General features: G+C 57.4%; 3 protein-coding genes across 4 annotated transcripts in view; 1 reads left to right on the plus strand and 2 right to left on the minus strand.

Moving 5' to 3' along the window:
* The window catches only part of CHLSN (cholesin), a 71693-nt gene that overhangs the window by 25331 nt on the left and 28093 nt on the right, over positions 1–18269 (plus strand). The window lies entirely within an intron of this gene.
* Positions 2149–3398, minus strand: LOC148093424 (uncharacterized). Its single transcript, XM_087816129.1, has one exon. It carries the CDS (start codon positions 3396–3398, stop codon positions 2409–2411), a length of 990 nt encoding a protein of 329 aa, XP_087672255.1. The 3' UTR covers positions 2149–2408.
* Positions 16941–17957, minus strand: GPR146 (G protein-coupled receptor 146). Its single transcript, XM_016212975.2, has one exon. The coding sequence runs from the start codon at positions 17955–17957 to the stop codon at positions 16956–16958; it is 1002 nt and encodes a 333-aa protein (XP_016068461.1). The 3' UTR covers positions 16941–16955.

The raw sequence follows: 18269 nt of genomic DNA on the forward strand, positions 1-18269 counted from the left end.
TTGTTTCACATGCAGGGCTCAGTTTAAAGGAAGGACCCCACCGCCAAAGGGCCAACGTCAGAGCCATCCATTCATTCTCATGGTTGGATCTAAAGTTCTCCTTTAGCTGAAATCACTGGAAGCTCCGGGTCAGATCCAGGCTCGCTGTGCTCTCCTGCTGCTTAACCTGGAGTCAGCCGTTCACAGCAGCCCTGGCACGGAACTGGCCACAATCCTTTGATTCTGAAACCAGCCAGACCTGGGCATCTCCTGTTGTGTTTTTATGAGTTAATTCAGGCCCTTCCACTTCTGGCCACGAGTCACGGGAGGGACCCTGCGCTCCTGCTGTAAACTGTTAAAAATCGGGTAAAACATAGGAGACAACTGTTCTCAGACATTGGGACTGTGGGCAGTCAGGAGCCCCCACCCCCCCGGTCTCGTCCCAGCAGCCCAGCCTGGCCGCCCCCTCAAGGGATAGCACTGGAGAGGAGGGAGCGACCTTGAGAAGGAGCTCCCGAGGGTGGTAGCAGCCTTGGGGGCTTGGGCTGAGTCTGTGCCTGCAAAGCATGAAGATGCTCTGACTGAGCCTGGAATACGGCCTGCTAGAAACAGGACAACCCTGAGCTGCGGGACGCTGGCCCTCATCCCAGCACCAGCTACCCTGCAGGGCACCTCTAGACCCCAGAACAGGGAAGCCTGGTGACCAGAGTGTAACAACAGCTCTCAAAAGCACCATTCTGGGCTGCCTGCCCAGGCAAGCATTAGGGCCCACAGAGGAAGACTGTGAGATTCACACACCCAGCAGACTCTGTGTCCAGCATCTAATGAAACACAACTGTTTCATGAGGAGAAGTGGCTTGTGTTCCCTGACTGGCCTTCCTGGGGGGCCATTCCTGGTAGGGCCCTGTCCACTTCCTGCCAGACCCTCCTGCTTTGTCCAAACACACCCTGCTTCTTGCACGGGTGTGCTGGGAGCGGACACCGTCATGCGTGCCTTAGGGCGAGAGCTCTGTGAGCAGATGGAGAAACACGGGGGAGCTTTGGAAGTATCTAGTGCTTTAATGTGTGTACAGAAGCTGCTGAAATGACTGAGACCCAGTCTCCCTAGGAGGAGCAAAATACACAACCCAGACTGTGGAGTCCTATCCAGCGCTAAAGAGACACGAGCTGTCATCCGTGAAAAGACGTGGGGGGACCTCAGATGTATGTGATGGGAAAGAAGCCGGTTTGAGAAGCTACAGGCTGTGTGATCCCAACTGTATGATGCTCTGGACAAGGCGAGACGGGGGACAGTGACAGACTAGGGGTTGTGGGCTGGGTTGGCGATGAACAGGTAGAGCACTATTTTTACGGCCAGGAATACTCTGTGCCCTCAGGATGGTGGAATGGGTCACTGCACTTGTCTGAACCTGTAGAAGGGCAGCAGGACTGGCCCCGTGTGAACTTGGGTGCTGGGACAGTGACGTGCAGCGTGGCTTGGGAATGGAACAGAGGCACCATCTGGTGGAGATGGCGATAGTGGGGACTCTCCAACTTCCTCCAGATTTTATTGTGAACCTAAAAATCCTCTGAAAAAGTAAAATCTTAAAAAAAAAGTTTGAGGCTCTCACAGGTTTCATGGAGCTAGAGATGACTTTTTCTTGCCTCTCTCTTCTGTTCACCAAGAAAACCTCAGCTGAATCCAGCAGGAGCATCCTTTGTGCAGTAAGAGTCATTGTTGTACCTTGTATTTTTGTGTTTCGTATGTGACTGGCCTTTCTGTAGGTACTGTGAGACCAGATGGGGCCTTTGAAACACGGAGCTAGCCCCTGGCTCACCCGGAGCACCTGCCAGGCCATGGGAGTGAGCATTCTCCATGGTGCCCCAGTTATGTTCCTGTTCATGGGCCTGTGGGTGATTTCTCAGACCTGCAATGATGACGACAAATTGAAAACACAAAATAAGCCTTCCTCATCCTTGGCACGATTTGTGTGGCCCAGCCTCTAGCAGCTGAAAGTTAACCAGCGACGGCAGGACGAGATTCTAATGTGGCCAGGAACGTTCTTGAATGATGTCTTTATCTTTGCAAGTCCTTGTCCCTGGGGGGGGGGGGGGGGGGGGGGCGAGCAGAGAGATGTCAGCCAGCAGGCAGATGGCATAGGTCCCCATCCCCTTTGAGCACTCCTCAGCTAGCTCATGCCCAGCCTGACCAGCTGCCTCACAGGCTCCATGTCCCAGACTTGCAGGGTGTGAGTATTGGTTTGGGTCAAGGTATTGCACATTTGCACAAATTGGGTTGAATGCCAGAAGCTAGTTTTTAGAAAGCGCCTTCCAATTGGTCCTGTTACTACCATTGGCAGATCAGAGTTTCAGCAAACGCCGTGCCCCCTAACTGCCAGGGAGGCTTTCTCTCCAGTCCGTTGGGCTGTTTCCAGCAGGTAGGGCTGGACTCAGTTCCCTACCTGCTGTAAGGAGAAGCCGCCACCAGCCTCTCTCCGGCTGCAGGTGTGAGAGAGCTGCCCTAGGAGGGTCTGCAGTGCAAGCCTGCAGGGCTGGTGAAGGAGTAGGGTGGCCAGGGCATTCACGCAGCCCTCCCCGGCCAACACCAGCTCCGCCAGGCTCATGAGCAGTTCATCCTTGGGGGAGCCAATGTCCTGCTGCAGCTTCAGCCTGGCCCGCTGCAGGAGCGCCACGGTGTGGAGGAGGCGGCTGGCGAATGTGGCCAGGGTGATGGCCAGCACCACCCGGTGGGCAGAGCCTGTGTCCCTCGGGGGCGGAGCAGCCCGCCAGGCCCGCTGGATGACCAGCAGGGTGAAGAACGCCAGCTCTAGGATGAGCGTGAGCCCAAAGCCCAGGCTGACCTTCACGATTTCATACTCAGGCCAGGCGGTCAGTGGATCCAGCTGGCACAGGGTGGTTCCGTGCAGCTCCCTGGGTGTGCCCAGCAGGGCCACCACTCCTAGGGAGCTGCAGAGGGCACTGCCCCCAAGCACAGCCAGACCCACCGCAGACCTTTGGGCCCCCTTGGTGTCCAGGTGCAGACAGGACGAGGGGCCTCGCAGTAGGAACACAAAGAGCATTGCCAGCTGCACGTACTGAGCGTTGAAGTAGCAGGTGTTGGACAGGAAGGAGAGGGCCGCACAGCTCAGGTGGGTGGTGGCCAGGTAGTCTGGTCGGCTGGCAACGGTGAGGGAGAGCAGTGTCACCAGCACGTTGGTGACTGTGAGGTCTAAGAGGAACACGTCCAGGGCCCCCAGCCTTGCGCGGCCACGAACGAAGGTGGTCAAGTTGAAGAGCCCAATTACCAAGCTCACTGGGACAAACAGAGCCAGGTAGACCTGCACACACCTGGCGATGACGCTTTGCGAAGCGATGACATCCTCCACCGCTGGGGAAACGCGGCTAGGGTACCGGATCCAGGACATGTTGTGGGAGGCCATTTCAGCAGCGCCCCTGTAACAGCACCACAGAGTGACTAGAGTCAGTGGCGGGGCTGGGGCTCCCTCTCCCCCTTCTAGACAGCCCCATCCCTCCCCCCACATCCCATGAGCCTTATGGCTCATAAACGCAGACCTGCCCCGGAGTGCATGGGGTCAGTCCCCTGCGCGCCAGAGAGTGCAGAGGCCTTTGCCCCCAGGCAGGTTCAGCGGGGTCTGCGTGGAGTGGAGCTCTGGGACCTGGGTTTTGAGCCGTTCAGGACATCCTGCTCCTTTCGTTCCGGGCCTCTGCCCTCGTGGGACGAACGGACAGAACCTGCATTGCTGCAGGAGGGCGGAGCCCAGTCTGCACCAGTTCTTGACGTTTGAACTCTGAGAAGTTCTGTCGGAGTTTGGCCCCATATACAGGATCCTACTCCTTCTGAGGGGATGGCCACAGCCTTGGCCGCGCCTGCGGGTTGTTTTGCAGCTGAGCTGCACTGTTCAGGTTAGGGTACTGAGGAACAGCCTGACAGGCTCAAACTTCCAGGCCATCTTTTCTCATGGAAATAATTTTGTTTCCATGTAAATGTCCCCTCCCCCTTAAATTTTAACTAAGTAGGAGGTGAGGCTGGGAGATGGTTGTGCTGTTTATTGAAAGGAAACTGAAGGCAGTAAGATTGGGAGCCTAATTTTGAGGGAATGCTCAAGGATGACCCAGCTCCACAGCCACGCCCATTGTCTGTGGGGCCGCAGCCGGTCCCTGCAGGCCTGTGGTCTGTGATGGGCACAGGGCCCGGCCCTGCCCTGGGCCAGGCTGGCAGAGGCGCACAGGGCGACCACAGACTGCAGACACAGAATTCGGAAGGAGCAGAGGTGAATGGCCTGCGACAGCTGGAAGGTTTTGCCCCTGTGTCCCCAGACTCTGCGTTTGGAAGCGCGTTTACCCCACACACAGGCTGTCTGGTTCGTCCTGGGCTCTTCTCACTGTGGTGTGGGAAGTGGCGTGTTGGAGCCAGAGCCGTGTCCCAGGGGACTGCCTCACTTGTCCTGTTCCTGGAAGCTTTGGACAGAGCCAGGCCTGATGACGTCACAGTCGTAAGTGAGCAGGGCAGTGACACTGTCTCATCAGGACGGCGGTAACCAGCCTGGAGTAGCCGGCTCGGGGGCACCGGTGGGAATTCCTTCCTCCTCTTGGGTAGCCACTCCGCCCATCTTCACAGAAACCTGCTTCTTCCCTGAACAGGGCCAGGACCTGGGTTTGTGCCAACATATGTGCTCCCACATTGCAATCCTTTGATCCCAGTGACAGCGTCATGGGTGCCTTCTGTGCCTGTCCATGCGTCCACTTTCTTGTGTCTGATGGCCATGGGACAGACCGTTGCACTGTGTGATGCCGGTCGTGTGCTCGCTTCATCATGGCACGTGAACCACTGTACCCACGGGCTGGCCCTGCTCCCCACTCAGGCTTCAGCAGGTACAGCGCCCACGCTGCTGCAGGAGTGTGATGTTCTCCACCTGCCTGTGCTTAGGGGATGAGCGATGGCCGGACACTGCACATTGCAAAATTAAGACTAGTGGCCGGCCAAGAGGAAGCAATTTGCAATGTCCTTTAATTAGGGCAAATTAGAAGACACTTTTGTGAACATTGACAGCTGGTCAGGAAGCAACGTCAGGCTGCTCAGTGTCCGGTCTCTGCAGCTGGCCAGCATTGCAGGCGCTTCCTGGGGGCGTTCATTGTCAGGGGCCCCTCTGTGGCTGTTGGCTCTGCCATCCCATGTTTTCAGTGCCAGGTCACCCAGCCATTGGAGGGAGATGCTTGTCCCAGACTGGCCTCCACCCGGTGGACAGGTTTGCTGACTGCCTCTCGTTCTGCACCTTCTTCAGAGGCAAGGGCCTTCCTGGGGGAAGGAGGTCCAGCTATACCGTGTGTTCTCCCCCACCACCCTGTGGTGACAGTCCACGGCCTTGTGGGTCCACAGACAGGATCGATGTTCTGGCAGACAGCTGCTGGCCATGCATGGGCTACCTAGACTCTGGGGTCTCGGCCCCATTTACAGTGGGTGCCGGCACAGCTGCTGACAGGGCATGGCCCCCTCTGTCCTCCTCTGTGTGCCCAGTCCTGCTGTGGCCTCTCTTACCCACCCCTGGCTCTCAGTCGGAACAGGCTGGATCCCCCCAGGAGCCGGAGGTGATGCCTGGGGGTGGGCTTGGCCAGCACTTCTGCTGTGCCAGACCACCTGTCTGCTCACCACTACTTTTGGATTTTATTTTGAAAGATAATAGAACAAAATGTGGAGAGCATTTCCTCATGAAATTGTCCCCATCCCGCTCCCCCACCCCCCTGTCCATTCCTGGCTCCTTTGTGTCCTGGGCTTCTCTTTGGCCTTGACAGGCTCCCCCCTCCCCCCCAGCCCCCCAAAAAAGCCAGGGCAGCAGTCACAGGGTTGAGGCAAGGTGGGCTGTCAGGGTTGGGGTCAGGGTCACCTGCTGAGTGTTCACCAGGAGCTCAGCAGTGTTGGAAGCACTCTGTGTAAGAATTCACTCACACGGGTGGACATGTGGGCTCCCTCTTATAGCTGAGGCCGCAGCCCCCAACACGAAATAACTTGCTCAGTTGCACAGTGGAACCCAGGCCTGAACCTGCCTGTCTGGCCCAAGAACCTGCATGTTTTTAAAATTCATGCGCAGCACAGCCTCCTGGTTTGGGTGGGTCCTTCAACCGCATCTGGTCCTGTAAACACCATGCGGGCCCTGTGGCCAGCCCCACCCTCCACCTCAGTCCCCACTCCTGCTCTTATCCCCACATGTGATTTTCCCAGAATGTCTCTACGTGTGGCCTTCACGTCCGGGGCTCTTCTCTCAGCGCCATGCAGGGAGATGCCGGGGTATGGTCAGAGCCTGTTTCCAAGCAGAATTGGACGGGGGTATCCACACTGGTCTCTACCATTGGAACAGCCTTTGGGCTGCTTCCAGGTTTGGGCTGTCAGAAATAGAGCTTCTGTAATGTCTACACACAGGTTTTTATGTGACACACGCTTGGCTTTTGTGTGAGCACCTGAGTGGGGCTGCTGCTCTTACAGAGAGTGTCTCACTTTATGCGCAGCTGTAGGGTCTGCCTCATGCCCAGCTAGCCCCTTCAAGGCCTGGACTGCACCTCTATGAGGCAGAGGCTCCCCCCTGAACTTGGATTCCTGGGAGGTGGGCTGAGTCCATAGAGCCTGTGGCCCATCTGGTGCCAATCTCAGGCCAAGGTCCAGGGCTTCTCAGGCCTCCCGTGAGCCACTCAGCAGGGCTCCTGAGGCCTGGTCCCCAAGGCCAGAACTCCTGAGGCCAGAGCTTGAGAAGTCTGTGTTCTTTACAGCAGCTCTTGGCGGCAGCTCCTTAAATAGTTTTTCGGACTGGTTCTAGGAAGCGTGGTCCCCACTTCACCCGGGATTGTGTTCCCAGACCTAGAGGCGGGCTCACGAGAGTGCCGGCCCAGTGATGGATCAGGAGTTCCTATAGAGCGGGGTGGGGGGTTGGGAGGAGGGCTGGCCTGTGGCGGGGGTGCCAGTTTCCTGCGGTTGTAGGTGCCCCCCTCCTCCTAAGGTTCCTCCTCATGCGCGGCCCTGCTGTACGCTCACCACTTTTGGTTGCAGGCCTAGGTGACGTGGTTGAGTTTTGCATCTGGGGGGCTCTGCCCCTTCCATTCAAACTGGGTTATCAGGTGTCCCCTTGCTTCCTTAGTGGGTGAGGGGTTAGCGCTGTGACAGTGGTTACACCCCCTCCTGTGGGCTTTGTTTCTGAATCTTTTGCCGTCATGGGTCCTCTGTAGTCCTACACTGAATCCAAGAGAGGCTCACAAGTTGTTTTTTGGTGCAAAAATAGAGTAAACCTGTGAGGTCAGGATGCTCCCTGGTGACTCTGCCATGTCCCCTGCTAGCTGAACAGGGCATGGCCCCCCAAGATCCCCAGCAAGCATGTTGTCACTGTTGCCCTATGGGTTGTCTAGGGAGTTGTCGTTCTCGGCTCCACCACCTAAAGGCCCTCAGCACACAGCCAGGGCTGTGGTCACCTCTCCATTACCACCTCACAGCCTGAGGGCGGACAGGGGGACAGGGTAACCGTGTGGGACACTTTACCTTCGGCCAGAGCCAAATTACAGGGCAGGACTGTGGGGCGGGGTGCCAGCCTCCCTCTGCCAGCTCCTCCCTCACTTCCTCATCCCTCTGGCAGGATCCGCTCTTTTAGGCTCTTTGGCGCCTCTGGTCTTGGCTCTGTCAGTGTTTCCAGGGCAGCCCCTTGCTCCGAGACTGGGAGCCGAGCAGCCGGATGAGTCACAGTGTCGGCCATATGTGGCCAGCCCTGGCCAGCATTACGGTGCTGTGGCTGAGGTCAAGGTGGCATCCAGCGCTTTTCTCTCGGCATCACGCATGGGGACGCCGTGATGTGCGTGGTCAGAGCGTTATTGCTGAACAGTATTGGGCTGTGTGGGTGTCCCTCACTGGTCTATCCATTCGCTGAGTGACATTTGAGTTACTTCCAGGTTTGGGCTCCGCATCCCCATGCTGTAGAAAACCCAGGCCCTCTCCACAGCCAGGGACCATTGCTGCGTCCGTGCCCCTGAACACCATGGGATCCAGATGTGCTCTCCACACCTCTGCCGAGGATGCACCCCAGTGGTGATTCATCTGGGACGGCGACAAACCTTTCTTGGCTCTGCGTTTGGGAGGCAAAGCTGGGCTACTGGTCACCTTTTTTGTACGAGGAGGACCTGAGCAGCCTGCTCCGCCACCTTGGTCCATATGCTAGGAAAACACATTTCTCTCTTAGTGGAACCAACCTGTTGTATAAACAAACTGCTGTCTTCAGAGTAAAACTTCGAGCAGCAAAATCGATCCAAGTCTCCCACCGATTAAACACCGTAACCCAGAGAGCAGAAGGGGTGGGAGGGTCCGCTGCTTCCCAGACCACACTCACCTGTGCACCGTGCCCTGCTCCGTCCCTGCTCCAGCTCCGGCCTGTCCTGCAGAAGGTCCCCCAGGCCCGTCTCCCTACTCCAGCTTCACCCTCTCCAGCTGCTCTGAGGGCACAGAAAGCAGACAGGCCCAGAAACCTACAGTGTGTAAGGAAAACAGGAATTCGGGCTTAATTCAAACCACACACTGCATTTTAAGCAGAGTATGGTCTGGCCACGTGACTTGAGAAATTCAAGTGGACCTGGGAGGGCGGCAGCTGTGCCGCAGACAGAAGGCAGTGTGTGTGCTGGCTGCCCAGCAGTTTCCACAGCTCCCACTCGCTGGCCTCGCAGACGGTCCCTCCCAGAGAGCTGGACCGTCTGTACTAAAATAGGACCCAAACCCCACCCAGAGCCTAGGGACGTGCTCAAAACTTGTCCAGACGCTGCCCTAGCGTACCCAGCTCCAAGGCTGGTGCTGGCACCACCCAGGCCAGGGCTCTGCCCTCTGCCCCTCACAAGGGTAGGTGTCAGATCACTGGCATCCTGAGCACAGAGCCGGCAACCCCTGCCCTCCCAGGCCTGTTCCTAGCACCCTGCTTGGTGGGCAGGGCGAGGGCACGGTTTCCAGAAGGACCATTGTTAAGCAGATCTCCCTACGTCTGGTCACCACATCCTCACCGCACCTGGCAGGAGGCCAGGCCCTGGGCAGGTAAGAGTTTTGGAAGGAGTAACTGAGGACGGGGTTGGCAAAGTCCCAAGTGGCAGGGGAGTTGGGCACACAGTCCCGAAGAAGGGGCTCTGCCAAGCAGAGTGAGTGCTTCCTCTGTAGCTTGTCCCTGGGTAGCCTAGCTGGAACCTCAAACTGCGATTCCTCTTTAAACGCCTTCCCTTCTCGGCACAGAGTCCCTTTTCTGAAGCTTACCCTGCATGAGATATGCGAGCATAGAGGGACTTTCTAAGCAGTGCCCAGGCCGTGTGGGGTCCCTGGTGGCATCCATGGCTCATGGAAGCGAAGCTCCAGGAACTGGGCTGCAGCGTGCTCTGAAGTGGGGAAGACATGGGCTCATCTCTCCTGGCGGTGGGAAGCCTGAGGCTGGAGTGGCAGCTGGGCTCTGGTCAGTCCCCCCATACTGGGTCCTGCCAGCTTCGGGGAGACCCTCCAAGTGCCTTGTTATTGGGCCCCATGGACATCAACCTCACCCCGTTGTGTGCACTCCAGAAGGACCCAGCCTTGAGTCAGGCCCTGAGAGTGAGCTCAGGCCAGTGAGGGAGGAAGAGCCTCCAGCCCCAGCCAACAGTGCTGGAGGGCCCCAAGCTAATTCCACAGCTGGTGCATCCCTCGGTCTCCGGGTCTGACTGGGAGGATCATCCTGGGACCAGGCACTGAAGTCCCAGATCTCTGAGCTTGCCCTGGGCTCAGTGAGCCCGGAGTGGAGGGGCCTCCATGAACCTGGCAATGCCATGGGGTTCTGAGTCCCTGTCCTGTACTACAAGCTGGTGACTGCAAGCCTTATCCCTTCCTGTCACTGCTCTTGGTTGCTGTAAGGACCCCTGAAATGATGGAGCAGGTGGGCGAGTGAGACCAGTGTGCTGCCTGGGGCAGGACCCTCCTGGCGGTGGGGGGTGAGACAAGAGTGCAGCGTTGCCCCCATGGGTGGTGCCAGCTTTGCTTAAGTCTGCTTGATATCATGGGACCTTGTTGTTCCACAACTGTAAGTGACACCTGAGGCTTCTGCAGGAGGAGCTGGTACCGAGGAGGCAGTGGCTCCCACCTGTACTTGGGGGCTTCATGAGCTCAGGCTCCGGGGTTCCCTGAGACCCTCCAGACTTGCAGGAAGTTTCTGGCTGGCCAGTCGCCCTTCCCTGCCAACCTCATCTTCCTTGAGGCTGCATCCGTCTGCTAGGAGGCCTGGTGTGTGCTTTGGCTCCTCTTGTCCACAAGGATGGAGACTGTGCAGTGCAGCCTCTCCAGGCCAGGCCCAGTGGGCGTGAGAACCACGAGCCAGGAGCTACTGCACTCTGCCTTCCGGTCTTGTGAACAGCCCCCTACCCCTGCCTGCGCTGAGCCGGGGCAGCCTGTCTCCAGGTGCGAACACGGGACAGACGTGGCATGTGAACTTCCCATCTTCTCGGGTGAAGGGGCGAGCTCTTAGGCGCTAGGGTTGGGCGGGAGGCGGCCTGAGGGCAGCACTTGTCCTGCCTGCACCCAATTCCATGGGTCTGACCTCCCTACTTGGGTCGTCTGTGTCCTGGGGCCATCTGCTCTGAATCAAGTTGGGGTGCAGGGAGGCAGGTGTGCAGTGTGCCTTACCCCTGGCCTGTGGAGCCCCGCTGTGGCCCAGGCTTCCTCCGTGCCCAGTACAGGACTGGGCAAGGACTTCGCAGACACCGGCGGGGGGGTGCACCAAAAGCTCTGCACATGAGGGATGAAGTTGAGCTTTAGGAAGCAGTGAAAGGGGGCATGAACAGAGGCCGTGACTTCTCTCCCCTCCGGAGCCTGGACCCATCCCGAGACTTGGCCATGGAGTGAGGGTGGCACCCCAGGTCCCTCATTTCCTTGGTTCTCCTTCATTGGCCCTGTGTCCAGAAGGCAGGTGACAACTTATTTTAAGGAACAGGGACTCTACTACCCTCCCCCTTCCCAGGACACTGTCAGGCATTCTGTGCGGGAGCTCTGGATGACCAGGCTTGGTGTTCTTTGTGGCGCGTCCCACAGGCACCACCCAGGCGAGGGACATCTGCGCTGGGCTTTGTGGCCTCCCCCACAGACTGGTGTGCCCATGGTCACCGCAGCACTACCAGCAACAGCCACCATGTAGTAGCAACCCAAGTGCCATCGATGGATGAAGCACTGGCAGACACAGGTGCTGCATTCACAAGTGGAGTATTACTCTGCGGTGAAAAGGGGAGAGGCCCCGTGGGGCACATGCCTGGATGGACCTTGCAGACATGTCCAGTGAGAAGCTGACAAGAATGGCCTCATTCGATTCCACTGACGTGAAACATCCCGAGAAGTCAGCCCAGAGACAGGAGGCAGAAGTGTGGTTGCCATGTGGGGTGCCTTGTGTGTCATTTCCTGCAGGACCAGCACCAGTGGTCTCTCTGCCTGCCTTGACCATGTCGCCTAGACGTGCTGAACAGCAGCCTAATTGAGGTGTAGTCTACCTACCTTGTTATTCATCTGTTTTAAAAATACAGCTCAGTGATGTTTAATAAGCTCACAGAGTTGTGGAGCCATGACCACAGTACGCGTTAGCGCCTCGCCAGCACCTCAGAGGGCTCCGTCCTGCCTCTCGGCCCCTGTCCTGGCTCCTCAACTGCTGTCAGAGGCTGTTCAGTCCACAGGAAGGATCTCAGCCCAGCCCAGGCCACCAGGGGGCGCTGGCCGAGGTGCTGATGGCCCTGGAAGGGGGGCTGCAGCCCTGTGGCGCCTTCCTCCTTGTCTCAGCCTCATCCTGGCCCCAGGTGATCCGTGGATTCTCCCACATGGGGGCCTGTGGATGGACCATAGCAGGGAGCTATTCAGTGCCTCAGGAATGGGATCTTTTCCGTCACTAAGGGGATTTGGGGGTTTTGGACAGATGCTTTTCTGAAGAGAACTTTTTAGGGTTTGCATGACTCTCACCCCTACTTCTGATCCTCCCACTTGGCTTTCTTCTCAAACGGGCAGTCCCAGCACAGCAGAGGCTAGAGCCTCGGGGTCTTCTGCTGGCCCTTCCTGAGCGGGCCGCTGCCATTCACCATTACCTGTGTTGTCTTACAGCCGCTGCTCTTTGCCTGTCCAGTCATAGCACTTAACTGCTCGACACATGGTACATGAGCCAGGGGCCTGGCTGGGAGACCAGAAACCCCAGAGTAGAGCAGCCACATAAACACCATGCCTCGCCCTCACCAAGCAGAAATTGTGTCCACACCCCTGTGCTCCTGACCCCCGAGGTTGTGCAGGCCTGTCACAGCCAGTGTGTGTGTGCATGTGTGTGCATGTGTGTCTGCATGTATGTCTCTGTGCACATGCGAGTCTGCACATGGATCTGTGTGTCTCTGTTCACGTGTCTGTGTGCTTGTGTGCACACGTGCATGTGTTTCTGTGGGCATGGTGCGCATGTGCACATGTGTGTGCTCGTGCGTGGGTGTAGAGCAGCATCAGGTGGACTGAGTGTCTCTCCGCTGGGGCTGTGGGTGTGTTTGTAAAGCAGGATTTGATGTGACCTCTGGAAGCAGCATGGGTTTTGGACTATGTGTCTACAGGGACAGTATCTGAAGGACACTTGCTTCCTCCTTCCAGTTGCTCAGGAGCACGTGGTGGGAGTTCGTTTTGCCTTCCGTCAGCTGGGTGGGGGCAAATTATATCCTGCGGTGTGACCTCTGAGTTGGCAGCTTTGAAGCCTGTTAGCAGCTTCCCCTCATGGCTCAGACCCGGTTCCCTTCATCCTGCTTCTCCCTCAGGAGCGAGGATCTTGGGGGGCTCCCTCTGCCTCTGGATCTCACCGGGCTTCTCTGCCCTGAGGGGAGGGTCCCCCTCCTAGCCACTGGGTGGTGCTCCACATATGCGCCTGCTCAAGCTGCAAGCAGGTCACCCTGGAAGGTGGGTCTGAATCGCAGGTTGTCCTACTTAGAACTTCAGGACGCCAGCTCTCAGTGCTACAGCAGATGGAATGTTCCTGTTTCACAGGTTCATACCCACTTCCGTGTGCTGTGTTGTTCCCTCATTCTAGCAGTCTGGCCCGCGTGCTGGGGCTGTGGCTCCACATCGGGACTCTGGCCTTACCGCACAGCCTGAGGCAAGGAGGGGGCTGTCTCCAGGAATGGAAGTCACCCTGCAGCTGCCTGGCCAGGGAGGGCGGGTTCACGTCCATGCGCCCACCTAGCGTGTGGTGGGCTCTGGGGCAGTTCCCTGAGCTTTGAGCTTCTGTTCTACCTGTGAAAACGGGTGACATTACCCACCTCCCGGGCAGGTTGAGGCTTTTGCATTTAGGGTTATGAGAAGCTTCTCTACAGTGCCCGGAACCTGGTGGATATTCCATGTCCCCATTCTCTGCTTCCTTTCCTGGGCCAGAGCCCGGCACTGAGGGCTGGTTCCTGTGCTTGCGGCTGCTCTGCTGTTCTCTCTGAGCACCTGGAGCCTCAGTGCCTGTGGGGCCACCTGGTTTGTTCTAGAGCATATACTTTGTCGGTCTGCATTCCTGTTGGCTGGCTCAGTGACCCGTCTCTTCCTGTGACCACCAGAGTTCTTTGGGGCTTAGAGATCACCCAGGATGTGTCTTCATTTCTTCCATCAGCATGTGACACTCACCTGCCAGGTGCCCCCTCCTGTATAGCCTTAGTGCCTCATGGGCTGCTTTTTTTTTTTTTAGGAAAAAATTTTTTTTATTGATTTTTGGAGAGAGAGAGAGAAAAACATTAATCAGTTGTCTCCTGTCTGCATCTCTACTGGGGATCAAACCCACAACCTTTCAGTGTTTGGGACAACTCTCCAACCAACCGAGCCACCCAGCCGGTGCTACGTATTTTTTATTAATAGGCAGTGGACATGTTCTGATGATTCTGCCCCTGGGCGACTCACTTCTTCATCCCATTCTCAAAGGTCCTGATGCTTCCTGAGCGCAGAGTGATGGTGGGAGCTGTTGACAGGCCTCTTGCAGAGGAGCGAGGACAGGGGGACATCGTTTCCATACTGGCTGGAGGCCCGGTGGGGCAGCTGGAGCCACCAAGGTGCCCCAGTTCTTTACGCCAGTGCGTGTGGTCAGTAAGTTTTAAATTGCAGTTGAGAGCCATAGGCCCGCTGACTCGCTTGCCTCTGGGCAGCTCTCCTAGCGGTGTTGACGCTGTGTGCGTCTCAGAGCTGCAGCTGTAAGGGCATGTGTACGGCTGGACTGCTGTGGGTCTGACGAATAGATGGGAGGAAGGGGGGACTTCAGAGAAGTCACTAAAGGTGGGAGAAGCGCCGTCTTGTCCTTTCTGTGTCGTTTTCTCACATATATCACATAACCCTGGAGACACAAATTTAAGAATTCAGAAATTGGGTAGTAAGTATGAAATAATTTAATAGTCTTCAGATGTGTGGGTTTTTCGAATAGATAGACCTTTAGGCACAGGGCGTGGCCACTGGGCAGAGGTCACAGCTTACAAACTCTCAAGAAAGCCCCCAGTTCCAACGAATTTCAAATCCAAGACCTCAGCATGTAGCATAACTTCTCATAGTGAAGCATGAAAGGTACGTGAACTTTTGTAAACAAAAGTAAGATAATTAAATCAACAGTAGTTGAGAAGTATTGGCATCAGAGTTGACCTGGGACCGTAAAGTGCGAACTCCTGTTCTGGCGTCTCTGGAACTCAGGGTCAGTCAAAGAAATGGGTGGGTCCACATTCTATTTTGGCTTTATCTAAATAGCTCCTTACTCCCCACTGCCTGCCTCAAAATCCTTTCCGTTTTTTGGCAATGTGTTGAAAGCACTAGGAGTCAGATGTTCGGGGATCAGGGGTAAGGATGGAAGCCCTGCAGGCCCATCTAGGGTGGGCAGGGGTGGGGTAGCAACAGAGGTGTCCATGGTGGGTAGGGAAGTGGAGATTTTCTCCTGGCGCCCAGGTGGACCCGAGATGCAGCATGAGCAGCGAAGAGGGTCCCGTGAGAGGTGAGGGTCTGCAGTGGGCCCAGTCTGCCATGGGCTGGTGCCCCGCCAGGAAGAGCTGCCCACGTCCACGGACCCCACTATTGCCTGCGGAGGTGGGCACTGAGACAGAGCCAGGGGCCTCCAAGGCCCCCAAGAGGCTACCAGAAACTAGCCAGTTTGCAGCCAAAGCCACTGAGAAATTAAAAGGAAAAAAATGATTTTCTGGCTCCTTTTCTGTTTGGGGAAGACCAGCTGGGCTGAGTGTCAGGAGCTGAGAGTAGAGACTGAGCTTTAGGGATCCCCCCTCACCCAGGGGCTCCTTGGGAGCAGGGAAGAAAGACAAGCAAAGAAGGGAGCTTTTATTTTAAACCTGACACCAGCTCCCTGACCAGGGTCTGGCTGTGCTGGGGGACCTAGGCCTGGCCTTGGCTGGGAGACTGCAGACTGGGCAGCAGCAGCAGCGGGTGTGGAGGGGAGAGGCTCCCGCAGCTATTGTGCAGGGGCTGGGGGACGGCATGTCACTCAGCACCAGGTTCCCAGGTGGAGCTGTGACACTGGACCCCTCGCTGCAGCCCTGGGGTCACGTGCTTGAGGGTGGGGTCAGCCTGAGGCACCTGCAGTCCTGGGCACAGACAGCTGTGCCCTGAGTAGAAGCGCACTGGGGGGGGTGTGGGATCAGGATGGGGGCTCAACACAGGCACCATGCTCTGCCTTCAGGAGAGCAGCAGCAGGTGACCTGGACGCTCCTGTCCTCAGGCCACTGCATCCAGGCTGTCAGCAAGGAGGGGTTTTCATGTCGCTGTTTCCTCCAGATGCCAGCACTGTTTCATTCTGGGGTTTGCTCCCAAACGAATTTGCTGCAACCTTGAAAAATTCTTTCTGTTCATAGGGCTTTGGGGTTTTAAAACTGGGATGAGAGGGTGTGGGCCTGTGTTTTGTCATAAGGACTTGGGGGAAGGCGAGGGGAGCGGAGTGAGGCTCCCTCACGTGCACATTTGAAGGTGGCTGTTGATAGAATGCAGGCTGGGTGGAGGCTGGAGGGCAGGTGAACCTGCTGAGCTCCAGCCGACCCCGTGCAGCCACTTCTCAAAAGTTAGCCGCCTTGATCACCTGCAGCGGGAGCTGGTGTGGACCTGAGGGACGGTGGTGGTGACTGTCGTTGGTGTCCGTGCTCGGGCCCTGGGTCTCTCCCATGGGCCCCGCCTCCAGACCAGACAACTCAGTCTCCCCATCTCTCTCCTGTGGGCAGCCCTTTCTTCCAGTGTTGGGTCACCCATCCTCCCAGCATCTTCTTGCCTCGGGTTTGTGCCCACAGTGAATGTTACCTGTGAGGCTCAGGGACACACCTGGTGGGTAAAGGGGAGCCCCTCGGTGCTACTGAGGCAACCTTCCCCAACCAGCCCCCTTCCCTCGTAGGTAAAACACTGTCCCTGTGTGTGACACAGGCATGTGCCGGCACAGCTCTGGCCTCATCCTCCAGAGCCCTGTCCTAGCCCAGGCCACCCACCCATCAACGTATGTCCTTTGTCCTGTTTCCTTCACTTTAATACTTTGTGACTTTTTTTCCAAACATCTCTTTTTATAAACAAACATGAACAAACATGAGAGGGGATCAAGTATTTCAACAATACACACAAAGTGTAAATACTGGCTTTGATTCCATCACTTCATCCGGAAAGCCCATTGGGGCCACTAAGCAGGCTGAGGGCACAGACCTGCAGGGCTGGGGAGACACACACGCTCTGGGCTCCCGGGCCTGAGTGCAGCGCATCTCCACATGGACAGGCGCCCTGGCCTCGTTTGGAGAAAGGAAGGTCGCGAGCACACGCTTTGCACTCCTGTGTGCTCTTCTCCCTCTGGGGCAAGAGCTGCAGAGCGTGCAGGTGACAAAGTGCTGTGCATGCGTCTGGGCGTTGGTCACCTCGTCCCTGGGATGTGAGACTGGGCGGGTGGGAGTGAGGGGCTCGGCGTAGTCGCCAGGCACTGTGCACCAGTGCCGCCACAGGGTGGACCCCCACTGCTAGCCATCTATGCCAGCACCTGCTGGACCCCCACCTGGTCCACAGAGCAGCTCTGGCGTCCACAGGGCATTTTCTTCACCATCCGCCGCAGCTTGCTGGGGAAGCTCCTGTTGATGTAGCGATACAGCAGCGGCGTCACAGAGCTGCTGGAGAAGGCCAGGCACCGGGACAAGTCCTTGGCAAAGAGCAGTATTCCCAGGTGCTGCCCGTCTACAGGCTCCCCCCGCAAGGCCAGGGACGTGTGCCCCAGGAGGGTCAGGTAGTGCGGCGTCCAAAGTCCAAACTGTGTGCACACAGTGGCCACCAGGAGCCTGTGCACCGAGGGGTCCAGCCTCCCAGAGTCGTGGTCAAGAGGCGTGTCCTCCTTGCGGATCCTTGAGATGAGCGCAAGGGCATAGAGCACAGCCAGGCCGGGCACCAGGTACCCGATAAATACCAGGATGGCATCAGCAGCCTCCGTGTGCTGCATCTTGGCGCACTCGACGATCCTGGCCGCCACATGGCTACAGATATAGAAGAGCAAGGAGGAGAAGCTGGTGAGCAGGGCCCCGCCCCAGACAAAGCCACACACGTGCCGGCTATTGTAGACGCTGGACATGTAGGTGCGTGGCAGGGCCCGCTCAATATAATAGTCAAGGCTGAGCAGGGCCGTGGAATACATGGTCACCAGGGAGCAGACGTTGAACAGAACCAGCAGTGTGACGTGGGCCTCGCTGCTGAAGCCCCACAGAGCCCATCCTGAGGTGCTGGGGCCAAGCAGGTGGGCGGGTGCCAGGACGCTGAGCACTAGGCCAGCGACTGCCATGTTCACGAAGTACACATCAGGCATGGTCATGCTGCTCTGGTCCTGCAGGTTGACCAGCACCAGCAGGGCATTGTAGCCTAGGCCGATGGGGACACCCACCACCAAGTAGAGCAGGGAGAAGACAGACAGGACCAGGTGGAAGTGCGGGCAGAGGGGCTGGTCCTCGCCCCGGCCCGTGCCGTTGAGCGAGCTGCAGCTCCACATCGTGCCAGGCTCAGCTGGGCTGTGGGAGAAAGAGGGAGGTTAGTGTTATCTGGAGCCAGAGCCCCGGGTCTGTGGGTCCCTCGGATGAGCTCGGAAACAGCCAGAAACCGGGGCTTTTTGAAAAGGAGGTTATGTCTCCTGAGTTTCCTGTGAAAGCCAAGCTTCTGCCACAGGGAACCCGTCTTAGGGCCTGAGCTGGGCCAGTGCCAGGAAGGTCACGCGCTGCAGGGATCCTAGTGGCCACAGCCAGTCTCCCTGACCGGATTCGGAGAGAAATCTGAGCAACGGGTAAATCATCCAGGCCACTCCTGG

The sequence above is a fragment of the Miniopterus natalensis genome, chromosome 4, assembly GCF_054644295.1.
Source record: "Miniopterus natalensis isolate mMinNat1 chromosome 4, mMinNat1.hap1, whole genome shotgun sequence".
In the NCBI taxonomy this organism is placed as follows: domain Eukaryota; kingdom Metazoa; phylum Chordata; class Mammalia; order Chiroptera; family Miniopteridae; genus Miniopterus; species Miniopterus natalensis.